General features: G+C 37.9%; 1 protein-coding gene across 1 annotated transcript in view; it reads left to right on the plus strand.

The window, feature by feature from the left end:
• Positions 1-14,260, plus strand: part of DPYD (dihydropyrimidine dehydrogenase) — a 1,478,957-nt gene that overhangs the window by 47,491 nt on the left and 1,417,206 nt on the right. Inside the window, exon 2 of the mRNA XM_006831042.1 lies at positions 8,502-8,612. Coding sequence (XP_006831105.1) covers positions 8,502-8,612 — 111 coding nt within the window. The remainder of the gene's footprint in view (positions 1-8,501; positions 8,613-14,260) is intronic.

The raw sequence follows: 14,260 nt of genomic DNA on the forward strand, positions 1-14,260 counted from the left end.
TTGCTACAAAATGGCCACCTTTAGATTTCCAACCCTCACAATCAGTTCTGATAACAGTTGTTCACCACTGCATCACAAGAGACCCATCTATATTTCGTTTCATCAGCCCTTCCTGGACAGGCTGGATACTATTCACTGGAGACTCTGCCTTCCTCCATGCCCTTTGGATCTAGGTTCCCTCTTGAAAGCTTGTAAGCCAGTCACTTCTTGCCTTTGTATCTCTCCCCCCATAGGTTTTTTGAGTCTTTCAATGTTTGCGTGATCAGAAAGCCTCATTTTTCTCCCATGGAACATCTTTTGGACTTGAATTGTCCACCCTCTCGTTCATAGTCCAGTGACTATTGTACAGAGTCTCCTTTACTCCCCATACTATTTGTTGGCATACAGTTATTAATAGTTTTGTTAGAATTTCATTGTTAAAAATTATTAAGGTTGACAGTAATGTCTCTTCTTTCTCTTCATTTATGTCTAATCCTTTTATTTACACATTTCCTTTATGTTGATCACTCTAGGTATGTTGTTGTTAACTGCCTTTGAGTCAGTCCCGACTCATAGTGTTCCTGTATTGGGTTTCTGAGCAGTGGCTGCTGAGTTTGAACCACCAACCTTATGATTCTAACTGACCTTGCAGTCCAGAGCATTAACCCACAGTGCCACGACAGTACTCCGGTCTAGCTATAGGTTTATCAATTCTATTGATCTTTGGAAAGCATTATGATGGTGTTATAAATCACAGTTCATTCATTAGCCACTGTTGTTGTTGTTGTATGCCATTGAGTTGCTTCGAAAAAGTGGCTGGTGGGTTTGAACCATTTACCTAGTGATTAGAAATCCAGTGGTTTTCCTATAGCGCTACACCAGGACTCCCAGGAGCCACTGGTTTTGTTCAGGTGTTTTTCTACTCTGTATTTATTTAATTTCTGCTCTGATTATTTTCAGGATCCTGGTGTAATGCTGTAGGATAAACACTAGACTGTTAACACACTATGTCAGCAATTAAAACCCACTAGTGACTCCCAGTAAACCCCATACTGTGTGGCAGTGAGTTGGAAGCAACTCAATCGCACCTAACAAATGTCTTTATTTTCTTCTTTCTGTTTGATTTAGGTTTAGTTTTCCCTTCTTCTTCTTGTATCTTAAGGTGACAGATTAGTTTTTGATTGGATAGCTTCCTTTTCCCCCAGTATCAGCATTTATGACAATAAATTAACTTCTGAGTACTGCTTTAGTTGAACCCCCCCCCCCCCGGTTGTTGTTAAATGCTGTCGAGTTGGTTCAGACTCATAGCGATCCCGTGGAGGGTGTCTGAGGAGTGGCTGGTGAGTTAAAACCACCGACCTTGTAGTTCAAACTGAACTTGTGGTCTAGTGCTTATCCTTCAGCACCATTCCAGGACTCCTTGTGCTATCCTTCAACAACACCATACATTTAGAGATACTATGTCTTTTATTTCACTAATGTCAAAGTAAAGGAGCTCTGGTAGCGTAGTGGTTACGAATCGGGCTGCAAACCTTAAGGTCAGCGGTTCGAAACTACCAGCCACTCCGTGGGAGAAAGATGAAGCTTTCTACTCCCATAAAGATTTACACCCTCGGAAACCCTGTACAGGGTCGCTATGGGTCGGAACCGACTCAACGGCACTTAACAACAACAACAACAACAACAACAATGTCAAAGTATTTTCTTACTTATTTTTTGTGATTTCTTATTGAACCATAGATTATTTTATTTCCAATTAAAATTATATTTTTATTAAAATTGCATATTTTTATTTCCACACATTTGTGAATTTACCAAATCTATTTCTGTTGTTGGAGACAGGCAGCCCCAGACATTTCAGCTGTACCTACCTGGAGTTTAGCTTCTGCAACACATAGCTGGCTGTGGGGATTGAGAAATGCTGCCCACTTTCCCTTCTCTGGGAGATTCCACAACCATGAGGGGAAGATGGGCCAGATGGAACCCTATGTTTTTGGCTTCACTCATCAGGTGTTGAGTTTCTATCATGCTGAGCTGGGAAGGAAAGGAAGAAGATGATGTGTGGCTATAAGGTCACAGACTCCTTACTAAGATTCAGTAGATTTTTGTTTTTTTTTTTTTCATTTCTCTCTGCCTTTAAGAATTTCCAGAGCCTTAAAATTATTGGGGTTAAAAAATAATTGTAATAGTTAAGCTTGTTTTTGCTATAGAGAGTGGACCCATGGAGCTATTCATGTCACCATTGCAAAAGTAGAACCCCTAATGACTATTTTAAAAAGGCTTGCTTAAGACAAATTAATTAATTGAAATAAATTATTTACTGGGTGACTCAGTTTCCAGTTCATACTATTTGTACACATTGTTATAATGGTTTTCTTTTCTATCTTGTCCCTCACAAAGCCATGTATCATTTACTATAAGCTTCATCTTTGGATGAATTTGAATGTAAGTTAATACTCAGAAAAATGTGAGTTGTAATTCAGCCACTCCTGTGTATTAGTTGTTATAGCTTGAGCTGGACTTGCCAGAACTTACTCTATCATCACAAACATTGAGTTAACAGTTCCTGTTCATAGGTTACATTAGAGGTTGCATGTAGATCCAGTGTGTAAGCTCTACACCTTAAAATTGAGGCTGTTGTCTATGAAATAAACACTGGACTGCTAATTGGAAATAAATTTGTTCAAATTAAATGCAACATAAAGTCTCTTTTCTGACTTTATTCTAATATAGAAAACAATGTATATTTTAACATGGAGTCATTTATTATAATTTATAAATTTTTTAATCTTTCCTATAATTAATAAATACATTTATAATATTAGCTAGGATATCACCTTGCAGGCAGTTACTTTACATAAATTTACTTTATTGTGGAACTGCAATAGTAGAAGAGGAAAAACACTTTAAATATATTTCTAATACTATAATAATCTATGCTCCCTTTTCATTTACTTTGGTCATTTAGATAGTTCTTTGTGTAGCCCAGTGAAGACTCATTTTCAGATGAACATGACCCATTCATTTTCAAAGAATCATAGAATCCAGATTTGCAAGGTCACCAAAGCTAAACAGAAATTTCATTGTCTGGATCTTTGCAAATTCTTTTTCAGCCCCGCATGAACAAATCACAGAGAACTGCTATTGTAAATAGCCTCTGATTTCATTGTAAGTCTATTTAAATTGCATTTTATAGTTTAGAAAGACAGTTATATCATTCATTTATTCTTCACTACAATCTCTTAAGACTGGTGTTTATGATTTTGCATGTGTGGAAATGGAAGAACAAAAATAATAACTGGTTTCCTCAAAGTTATTTGACAAGTAGCAGTTGAAAACTTGATTCACCATTTTGAACCATTTCTTTTAAAGCAATGGACATGTGTTTTATACGAGGCACTATGTGTTGAGGGTGAAAGCTTAAAAAATCTATAACCTCTCACCTCAAAATACAGTTAGAGTGAAGAAAGATTCATAAAGAGGCAGTTACCATTTAATTGAGTATGTTTGAGCAGAGACTTAGTGGTCTAGAGCAGAAAATTCAAGCTGAAGCTGAAGAAAATGAAGACAAATCCATAAAAGCCAAAATATGACTGAATATATCCCACCTGAATTTAGAGATAATCTAAAGAACAGATTTGATGCATTAGACACTGAAGACTGAAGCCAGAAGAGCTGTGGGATGACATCAAGTATATCACAAGGAAGAAAGCAAAAAGGTCATTAAGAAGACATGCGAGAAGAAAAAGACCAAAATGGATGTCAGAAAAGAATCTGAAACTTGTTCTCCAGGGTAGAGTTACTAAAGTAAATGGAAGAAATGAGGAGGTACAAGAGCTGAACCGAAAATTTCAAAGGTCAGCTCGAGAAGACAAAGTCCTGTATTATAACAAAATGTGCAAAGACCTGGAGCTAGAAAACCAAAAGGGAAGAAAAAGGTCTGTGTTTCTCAAGCTGAGGTAACTGAAGAAAAAATTCAAACCTTGATTTAAAATATTGAAATATTCTAGTGGCACTGTGGGTTAATGCGCTGGACTTCAAAGTTGCTTCAGCTGTAAGATTGGCAGTTCAAGCTCACCAGCTACTACTTGGAAAACTTATGCAGGTCCGTCTGGGTCAGAACCAACTCGATGGTGCTTAACAACAAATGGGCAACATACTGAATGATGAAGAAAGCATCAAAAGAAATGGAAGGAATACACAGAGTCACTATACCAAAAATAAATGGTCTATAGTCAACCATTTTAAGAGGTAGCATATGATCTAGAGCTGATGATAATGAAGGAATGAAGTCGAAGGTTCATTAAAGGCATTGGCAAAACCAATCCCAGATTCATGGAATACAAATTGAAATCTTTCAACAAAGTGATGTGGCACTGGAGGCACTCACTCATCTATGCCAAGAAATTTGGAAGACAACTACCTGGCCAACTGATTAGAAGAGATCTATATTTGTGCCCATTCCAAAGAATGCGATAATCATCAGGCAGTTTCATTGATACCCCCATACTAGTAAAGTTTTACTGAATGTACATAAATGCTGCAACTATACATTGACAGAGAACTTCCAGAGCTTCAAACCAGTTTCATAAGAGGACATGGAATGAAGGATATCAATGCTGACAACAACTGGATCTTGGCTGAAAACAGAGAATACCAGAAAGATGTTTACCCGTGCTTCATTGACTATGCAAATGCTTTCGATTGTGTTGATGACAATGGGCAACATTGTGAAGTATGAGTACTCCTCTTAATTGTGCTCATGAGGACCCTGTACTCGTAGACCAAGAGGTAGTTATACAAACAGAACAAGGGAACACTGAATGATTTAAAATTAGGAAGGGTGTGTGCTTTCACCATACTTATTCAATCTGTATGCTCAACAAATAATCCAAGATGCTAGAGTTTATGAAGAAAAATGTGGCATTAGGATTGGAGGAAAACTAATTAACAACCTGCAATATACAGATGATACAACCTTGCTTGCTGAAAGTGAAGAGGACTTAAAATACTTGCTGATGAAGATCCAAGACCACAGCCTTAGGTATGGGTTGTATCTCAATATAAAGGAAACAGAAATCCTCACCACTGGATCAAAAACAAAATCTGTATCAATGGAGAAAAGACTGAAGTTGTCAAATACTTCATTTTTCTTGGATCAACCATCAACACTCAGGGAACCATCAGTTAAGAAATCAAACAACGTATTGCCTTGGGCACAAGACCTTTTAAAGTGTTGAAGAGCAAAGATAACCAGTTTGAAGATTAAGGTGGGCCTGACACAAGCCATGGCATTTTCAATAACCTCATATGCATGTGAAAGTTGGACAGTGAATAAGGAAGACCATAGAAGAATTGATGTTTTTGGGTTATGGTGTTGGAGTAGAATGTTGAAAGCAACATGGACTGCCAAAAGAATCAACAGATCTGTGTTGGAAGAAGTACAGCCAGAGTGCTCCTTAGAAGCCAGTATGGCCAGACTTCGTCTATCATATCTCCGATATATTGTCAGGAGGGAACAGTCATTGGAAAAGGATATCATGTTTGGTAAAGTGGAGGGTTGGATAAAAAGGTGAAGACCCCCGATGAGATGCATTGGCACACTGGCAGCATCAATGGGCTCAAAGGTGGCAACAATTTTGAGGTTGGCCCAGAACTAGATAGTGTTTTGTTCTATTGTGCATAGGGTCACTATGAGTCAGTACTGATTTGATGTCACCTAACAGCAACAACAACAAAACATAAAAGACTGGCCTATATTAGGACAGCCTTCCTGGAGGAAGAAGACATTTGAGATTTGTTGTTGTTGTTAGGTGCCATCGAGTCGGTACCGACTCATAGCAACCCTATGCACAACAAAATGATACACTGCCCAATCCTGGGCCAACCTCACTACTGTTGCCACTCTTGAGTCCATTGATGCTGCCACTTGGCCAATCCATCTTGTTGGGGGTCTTCCTCTTTTTCTCTGACCATCCACCTTACCAAACATGATATCCTTCTCCAGCGACTGGTGTCTCCTGACAATATGTCCGAAGTTTGAAAGATGAAGTTTGGCCATCCTGGCCTCCACTATGGCTGCACTTCCTCCATAATGGATCTATTGGTTCTTTGGGCAGCCCATGGCACTTTCAATAGTCTCCTCCAACACCATTAACTCAAAAGCATCAATTCTTCTATGATCTTCCTTATTCACTGTCCAACTTTCGTATGCATATGAGGTTATGGAAAATACCATGGCGTGGGTCAGGCGCACCTTAAGCTGACATCTTTGCTTTTCAACACTTTAAAAAGGTCTTGTACAGCAAATTTGCCTAATGCAATACGTTGTTTAATTTCTTGACTGCTGCTCCCCTGAGTATTGATACTTGATCCAAGAAGAATGAAGTCATTGACAACTTCAATCTTTTCTCCGTTGATAAGAATGCTGTTTATTGGTCCAGTGGAGAGGATTTTTGTTTTTTTCACATAGAGGTGTAATTCATACCAAAGGCTGTCCTCTTTGATCTTCATCAGTAAATGTTTTAAGTCCTCTTCACTTTCAGCAAGCAAGGTTGTATCATCTACATATCACAGGTTGTTAATGAGTCTTCCTCCAATCCTGATGCCACATTTTGCTTCATATTACCCAACTTCTCGGATGATTTGCTCAGCATAGAGGTTGAATAAGTATACAACCTGTGGCACACCTTTCTTGATTTTAAACCATTCAGTGTTCCCATGTTCTGTTTGAACACCTGCCTCTTGGTCCAGTTACAGATTCCTCCTGAGCACAATTAAGTGTTCTGGAATACTCATACTTCACAATCTTGCCCATAGCTTGTCGTCCACACAATCGAAAGCCTTTGCATAGTCAATAAAGCACAGGTAAACATCTTTCTGATATTCTCTGCTTTCAGCCAAGATCCATCAGACATCAGCAATGATAATCCTCGTTCCATGGCCTTTTCTGAATCTGGCTTGAACTTCTGGAAATTCTCTGTCAATATATGCTTGCAGCCATTTTTGTATTATCTTTAGTAAAACTTGACTCTCTAGAGACATCAAAGAGAATGTCCGATGATTTCTGCATTCCATTGGGTCACCTCTCTTTGGAATGGGCACAAATACGGATCTCCTCCAATCAATAGCCCAGATAGTTGTCTTCCAAATTTCTTGACAGAGATGAGTGCCTCCTGTGCTGCCTCACTTTCTTGAAAGATTTCAGTTTTTATTCCATCCATTCCTGGTGCCTTGTTCTTTGCCAGTTCCTTCAATGCAACTTGGACTTTCTCCTTCATTATCATTGGCTGTTGATATTACCCTTTAAAATGAGTGCAATAAAGTTGGTTAGTGTGATTTCTGATAAAATCTTAGTTGGTGCTCATTTATTTGTTTGTGAATGCATATTACACTTCTTTCAGTTTTGCATTGTCTTTTCTGTGTTCTCTACTTGTTGTTGTTAAGTGCTGTTAAGTCGGTTCCAACCCATAGCGACCCTGTACAGGGTCTTCGAGGGTGTAAATCCTTACAGGAGTAGAAAGCCTCATCTTTCTCCCGCGGAGCAGCTGGTAGTTTCGAACCGCTGACCTTAAGGTTCGCAGCCCGATCTGTGTGAGTGTCCTTAAGTTATTGAGAATGTCTTTGTTTCTTCTTTTCTTCCTTCCTTTTTTTCTTCAGCTATACTGTTTTACAACATGTAAAGGTTGTTTAAAAATATTTTGGAAAAAAAATGTTAGTTGGATTAAATTGAAGTACTTATCATTTTGATTCCTGTAACTCTGGGGAGTGTGGTGCCTCTGTAGGATAAGTACTGGACTGTGAACCTTTAGTGGTTTGAACACATCAGCCACTCCTCAAGAGATAGATAAGGCTTTCTGTTACTGCAAAGAATTACAGTTTCGGATACTGAATAAATACACAAGGTCACTATGAATCTGAACAGATTCAACGGCGCTTAACAACTTTGGTCAAAACAACTTTTGTTGCTTTGGTTCATGTTTATTTGTATGTGTGCTCAAATTGATTTTTGCCAAAAACAAAGTCTGACAATTTGGTAGATGACATAATAGGAACTTTATCATGCATATTTTGCTGAGTATAACTCATTAATATATTTTAAGGTAACTATTTGAAGAGCTTTGTTAAAATTTGGGAATACTGTGACCTTTTATAATTCATAATTTATGTTTAGGTTTTAATTTTTATTTTTTGGATTCTAAAAATTATTTTGTCCTTCTTACCTTTTACATGATTTTTTATTGTATCCAGATTCTCCCATACTGAACTTACTATTTTTAACCATATACAGATTTTTTTTCACTTTTTTTTCTTTAGTAAATACCATCCTGCTGATTTGGGTTATTATTCTCATTTGTGTTGGTCATATGTAGTAATTTTGTTCTCCCTTCCCTTTTAATATAGCCTATGAGTTGCTCTCAAAGATAAGCTTTTCTTTGTGGGATGGAACCTAAAATATCAATACAATGTAGATTTTCAAAATGCTAATTTATTTATACAAGTATTGTTTCTGCTGTCTTTAGAGCATCCTGGCTTTAAATCCTCGGACACAGACTCATGCAGCTCTGCGTTCCACTTCGGCCAAAAAATTAGACAAGAAGCACTGGAAAAGAAACCCTGATAAGAACTGCTTTGTAAGTACCACTGATACATGATTTCACGCTGAAAATGATCTCATTTCACATATGGTAAGGTAAAATTTTACATTTACGTAGAAATGCAATTAAATGTGAAATACAGCTGTGATTTTTAAAAAGTCTGTATTTGAATAATCTCAAGTGTGTTTAATGCTTTAAAAATATTTTCTGAAACACTTAAGTATCATTTAAATTTAGTTTGATAACAACATTTTTAAAAAAAATCTTTCCAGTTTTCCTGATAATTGTTTTATGTAATAACACAATGATTCAGAAGAGTTCTAGTATTACTGGTTTACTTGAACTGAACCCACTGCTGTCATAACCTATAGAACTAGAATTGAATCCTCTAGACTAGAACTAAGGCGCTCTAGTGGTTACGAATCGGGCTGTGAACCGCAAGGTCAGCAGTTCGAAACTACCAGCCTGTTCCACAGGAGAAAGATGATGCTTTCTGCTCCCGTAAAGATTTATAGCCTCAGAAACCCTGTACAGGGTCGCTATGAGTCAGAATCAACTCCACAGCACATAATAACAACAACAACAATAAGACTAGAACTGCTTTATAGGATTTCCAAGGCTATACATCTTTACAAAAGTAGAAAGCCTCAACTCTCCTTTGTGGAGTGACTGGTAGATTCAAATTGCTGACCTTGTGGTTAACAGACCAGTTTTAACCCACTACACCACCACGGGACCTACTAAAGAAGGATATTGGTGTTAAGTGCTGTTGAGTCGGTTATGATCCATAGCGACCCTGTATAGGGTTTCCGAGGAGTGAATGGTAAGCTTGAACTGTCGACCTTGTTGTTCAAATGACTTTATAGTCCAGCGCATTAACCAATAGCACCATTAATAAAACCCAAACTCACTGTTTTGGATTCAATTCTGACTTATAATGATCCTATAGGATAAAGTAGAATGGACCCATAAAGTTTCCAAGGCTATAATCTTTACAGAAGCAAATGCCACATCTTTCTCTAGCATAGTCATTTGTAAGTTTGTGAGTTTGAACCATCTACCTTTGGAGTCCTAGTGTGACACTGTGGGTTAATGCACTGGACTACAAAGTCGGTTTGAACCACAAGGTTGACAGTTCAAGCTTACCAGCCGCTCCTTGAAAATCCTATACAGTGTTGCTTGACGGCACTTAACAGCAACAACAACAACCTTTGTAGGATAAGTCCTGGACTGCTAACTCAGCATCCACACTTCAGAAACCCTGTACAGGGTCGTTGTGAGTCAGAACCTACTTGAAGGCACTTAAGACCAAAATCCTTCACCTTTTGGTTAGTAAGTGAGTGCCATCAGAGTTACTTGAAGAAAGGCATGCTATTTGCTATTTCTAAGTGCTGTCAAGTTGGTTCTGACTCAGAGCAGCTTTGTACAGGGCTTCCGAGGCCTTTTGTCTTTTCTGCAGCAGGACCTTTATCTTTCTCTTTTGGAGCAGCTGGTGGTCTCAACCACCGACTTGCAGCTTATAGTCCAGTGCTTATCGTATGTATCCACCATGCGCTTCTAAAGAAAGGTACACTGGTATATAAACTGTTTAAAAAACATAATTTGAGGGCAATAGATTTATTCTAAAATATGAATATCTCATACTTTAAGGTGAGACCCAGGAGCAAAACAGAGTTTCTTGAGACTTTAATGGATTCCTGAAACCTTATTAAACTGGGCCCATGAAATGATTACAGAGCTCGAACTATGAGGCCATAGTTGGTTAAAAGTACGTCTTGAAGGCCATATTCAAAATGTCGTCTAGGGTTGCATAAAATTTTAATTTTGGAAAGCAATTTCTTTTGTATCTTTTACCTCGTTTTCCTAATCAAGAATATTCAGTGAGGCAATTAGTAGCTTTACCTTATTTGACATGGACTCTTTTGGTAGTTTGACTGTACTGTTTTTTATAGTATTATGATTTTAATTGATTTTATGTATTTCTTACTTCTTTTCCACATTATGAACTGTTCAAGAATGGGAATTATGAGTGTGTGTGTCCATGTGCTCATGTGTGTGTGTGCTTGTTTATTTAATTTTTTATTTTTCTGACAGTAACCATTCAGCAAAGTGTTTGGAGTGAAATAAAGAAACTTAGAAAACCAGAATGACTTGAGAAGATCATTTTTCGTGCTCCAATTTTGTGAGGTTTGCTTTTTACAATGTCACTTGTAGTAGAGGTCTCTGGAAAGACACCTGTGTAGTCCAAATTAGGTTAAGTTATAGGAAGACTTCAGTGCGTGACTCTGTATCATGATGTGAGTAATTGAATGGTTTCAAAAGGATTATGTAATTTTCATATGTATAAAGAGTTTAAAGACTACCAAGTCTAAATCTCTCATTTTAATAATATGATAATTATGATCCAGAGAAATTGTTGTTAGGTGCCATTGAGTTGGTGCCAACTCATAGTGACCTTATGCACAGCAGAACGAAACACTACCTGAACCTCACTACTGTTGCATCGATGCTGCCACTTGGCCAGTTCATCTCGTTGGGGGGGTCTTCCTCTTATTCTCTGACCCTCCACCTTACCAAACATAATATCCTTCTCCAGCGACTGGTCCCTCCTGACAATATATCTAAAGTATGAGAAACAAAGTTTGGCCATCTTGACCTCCAAGGAGCACTCTGGCTGCACTTCTTCCAACACAGGTCTATTGATTCTTTTGACAGCCATGGCACTTTCAATATTCTCCTCCAACACCACAACTCAAAAGCATCAATTCTTCTATGGTCTTCCTTATTCACTGTCCAGCTTTTACATGCATACGAGGTTACTGAAAATACCATGGCTTGGAAATTAGGTAAATACAAATTGAAACTATCATGAGTCATCACCACACACCTATCAGAATGGGTAACTTAAAAAACAAAACTGTGACAGTATCAAATGTAGTCAAAGATATAGAGAAATTGGATTATGTATACATTGCTTGTGGGAATTCAAAATAGTTCAACAACTGAAGAAAATAGTTTGGAAGAAACGAAATATGGAGTTACCATGTGGATCCATAATTACAGAGCTGGGCATTTATTCCAGAAGATTGATCATCACACATAAAAAACCATATATAACAATGTTTATGTCAGCCTTAGTTCTAATAACCAAACACTGGAAACATGGCTAAACATATTGTAAATTAATATCATGAAATACTGTTGTTACCTGGGTACTCTTGTGTCAGTTTTAACTTCTGTGACCCCATGTACCTAAGTAGCACTGAGCCATTGGGTTCCTTGACGGCAGTCTTATTTATGTAATCAGATCACCAGGCTTTTCTCTCACAGAGTCATTTGGTGGGTTCAAACTGCTGACCTTTTGGTTAGCAGTCCAATGCTTAACTATTGTGCCACAAGGTCTCCTTATTACTTAGCAATAATTATAATAAAAAGAACTATTGATAAGTGCAGCAACATAAATCCAATCTACAAGAAATTATGTGGAGTGAAAAGAAGTCAATGCTAAAGGTTACATGCTCTATCACTCTAGTTACATAGCATTTTAAAAATGATACGATTATATGCATAGAAAGCAGATCTGTGGTTACCTGTGGTTGAGGAGAGTGTGGAGGTAGAGAGGAAATGAGTGTAGCTAAAGGAGCTCTGGTAGCGTAGTGGTTAGGAATCGAACTGCGAACTGCAAGGTCAGCAGTTTGAAACTACCAGCTGTTCCATGGGAGAAAGATGAGGCTTTCTGATCCCATAAAGATTTACAGCCTTTGAAACCTTGTACAGGGTCATTATGAGTTGGAACCGACTCCACAGAACATTACCACCACCACCACCTTTCAGGGGTAAGGACTCCTTGTGTGGTGTTGTAGGATCAGCACTGCATTGCGAACCACAAGGTTGGTAGTTCAAACCCACAAACTGCTCCTCGGAAACACTAAACAGGGCCAGTATGAGTCGGAATTAACGCAATGGCACATAATGATAATAACATACAAGGGTAAAGGGGCACAACAAGGGAGTCTTGTAATGAGGGGAAATGGTCTGTATTGCTTGTATCAATTTCAGTATCTTGATTGTGTTATTGCAGTGTAGTTTTACATGATGTTCATATTGGGCAAAGCTGGTGGGATTTCTCTGTATCTCATCGCTGTATCTTACCAATCTATAGCTATTTCAAAACAAAAAAAAAAACTAAAATTAAAAAAAATATATTAAGGTTCCTCACATAATAAGGCTGAAAATGTAAATGCTTTTGTTATCCAGAGACTAAAAATAAAAATGCATTGTATGAAAGATCCTGTTATTTGAATTAGAATTCTGATATGCATTGCTTTTAATAATAGCCGTATTTTCATGGGACTTTGAAGCTTATCTAATCAAATTCCTATTTGATATGAAGATCCCTTTGAGTATAAGTGGTCAACCTATCTTTCCTTGAAAACACTAATGGCAAGAAATTCAGGGACATGCCTAAGGTGAGTTAGAAGCTAGCCTATGTTTGAGATGGATGTTTGTGAAATTTAAAATTGTGCAATGTGCTAATTGAGTAATTAACCTTCAACCTAAAAGATGCTCTTTGATGTAAGATAAAAGCCTTAAAGTTGGTCAAAGGACAGCCCTGTTTGATAGAACCTGAAAATGTAAGAAATGGGACTTTGCCTTAGGTGTGAGATACAAAGTAGGACAGGGGAATAGATGCAGGGCTTTAGGGGGACCAAAGGAAATTGCAGTATTTCACTCCAATTTGATTTCCATAGTTCACCATTATAATCACGCCTTAACAAAATAAAAGTATCTGCTAGAGCTGACAGACTGTGACTGGGGAAAAGTCAGATGACTAATTTCACTGAAAATTCATGACCTCAAACCTTGTGTCCTTGCTAGTGTGGAGGAAGAAAGATGAGGCAGTATGCGTCCATGAAGATACGTAGACTAGGAAAGTCTGTGGGTCAGTTCTGCTGTGTCCTGTAGGAGCTCTGTAAGTTGAAATTGACTTGGCATCAATGAATGAATGAGAACTTCAGGGTTAGGAGCCATAGTGGTACAGAGGTTAAGTGCTGGGCTGATAGCCCCCACGAGCCTTTCCTTGGAAACACTATACAGGGTCTATGAATTCAATCCCACTAGACCGCACTTAACAGCAACTCACCCAGTCAACTCTATGGAGGGAAAGACTTGGCAATCCGCTTCTATAAAGATTGCAGCCTAGGAAATCCTTTGATGTCATTTCTACCCCGTCATAAAGCGATGCTCTGAGTCAGAATTCACTAGACAGCTCACAACAACAACAATCTTAAAGTCTGTAGGTGGTACAAGCAGTTTGTACTTGATTACTAACCTAAATAGTTTTGGTTTGAGCCCACCCATTGCTACCCCAGAAAAAAAAATGCCCTGGCAATCTTCTATTAAAACTGAAGCCAAGAAAACCAACCAACCAACCAACCAATGGAGAAGTTGGGCTTTGTAACAGATGGCAAACACCCCAACCAACAATAGTATTCTTATATCATCTAGAGGTACATTTTTAACCAACTCCTCAATTACCAATCATAATTTATGTGTTCAGTTTTATTTGATTTGATTTTTTTTTTAAATTAAATGTTTTTATTTTGCATTGAGTGAAAGTTTACGGGGCACATCATCAGCTTCACATTCAACCATTCATATAGCTTGTTTCATTACATTGATTA

This window comes from Chrysochloris asiatica, unplaced genomic scaffold (genome assembly GCF_000296735.1).
Source record: "Chrysochloris asiatica unplaced genomic scaffold, ChrAsi1.0 scaffold00002, whole genome shotgun sequence".
NCBI lineage: Eukaryota > Metazoa > Chordata > Mammalia > Afrosoricida > Chrysochloridae > Chrysochloris > Chrysochloris asiatica.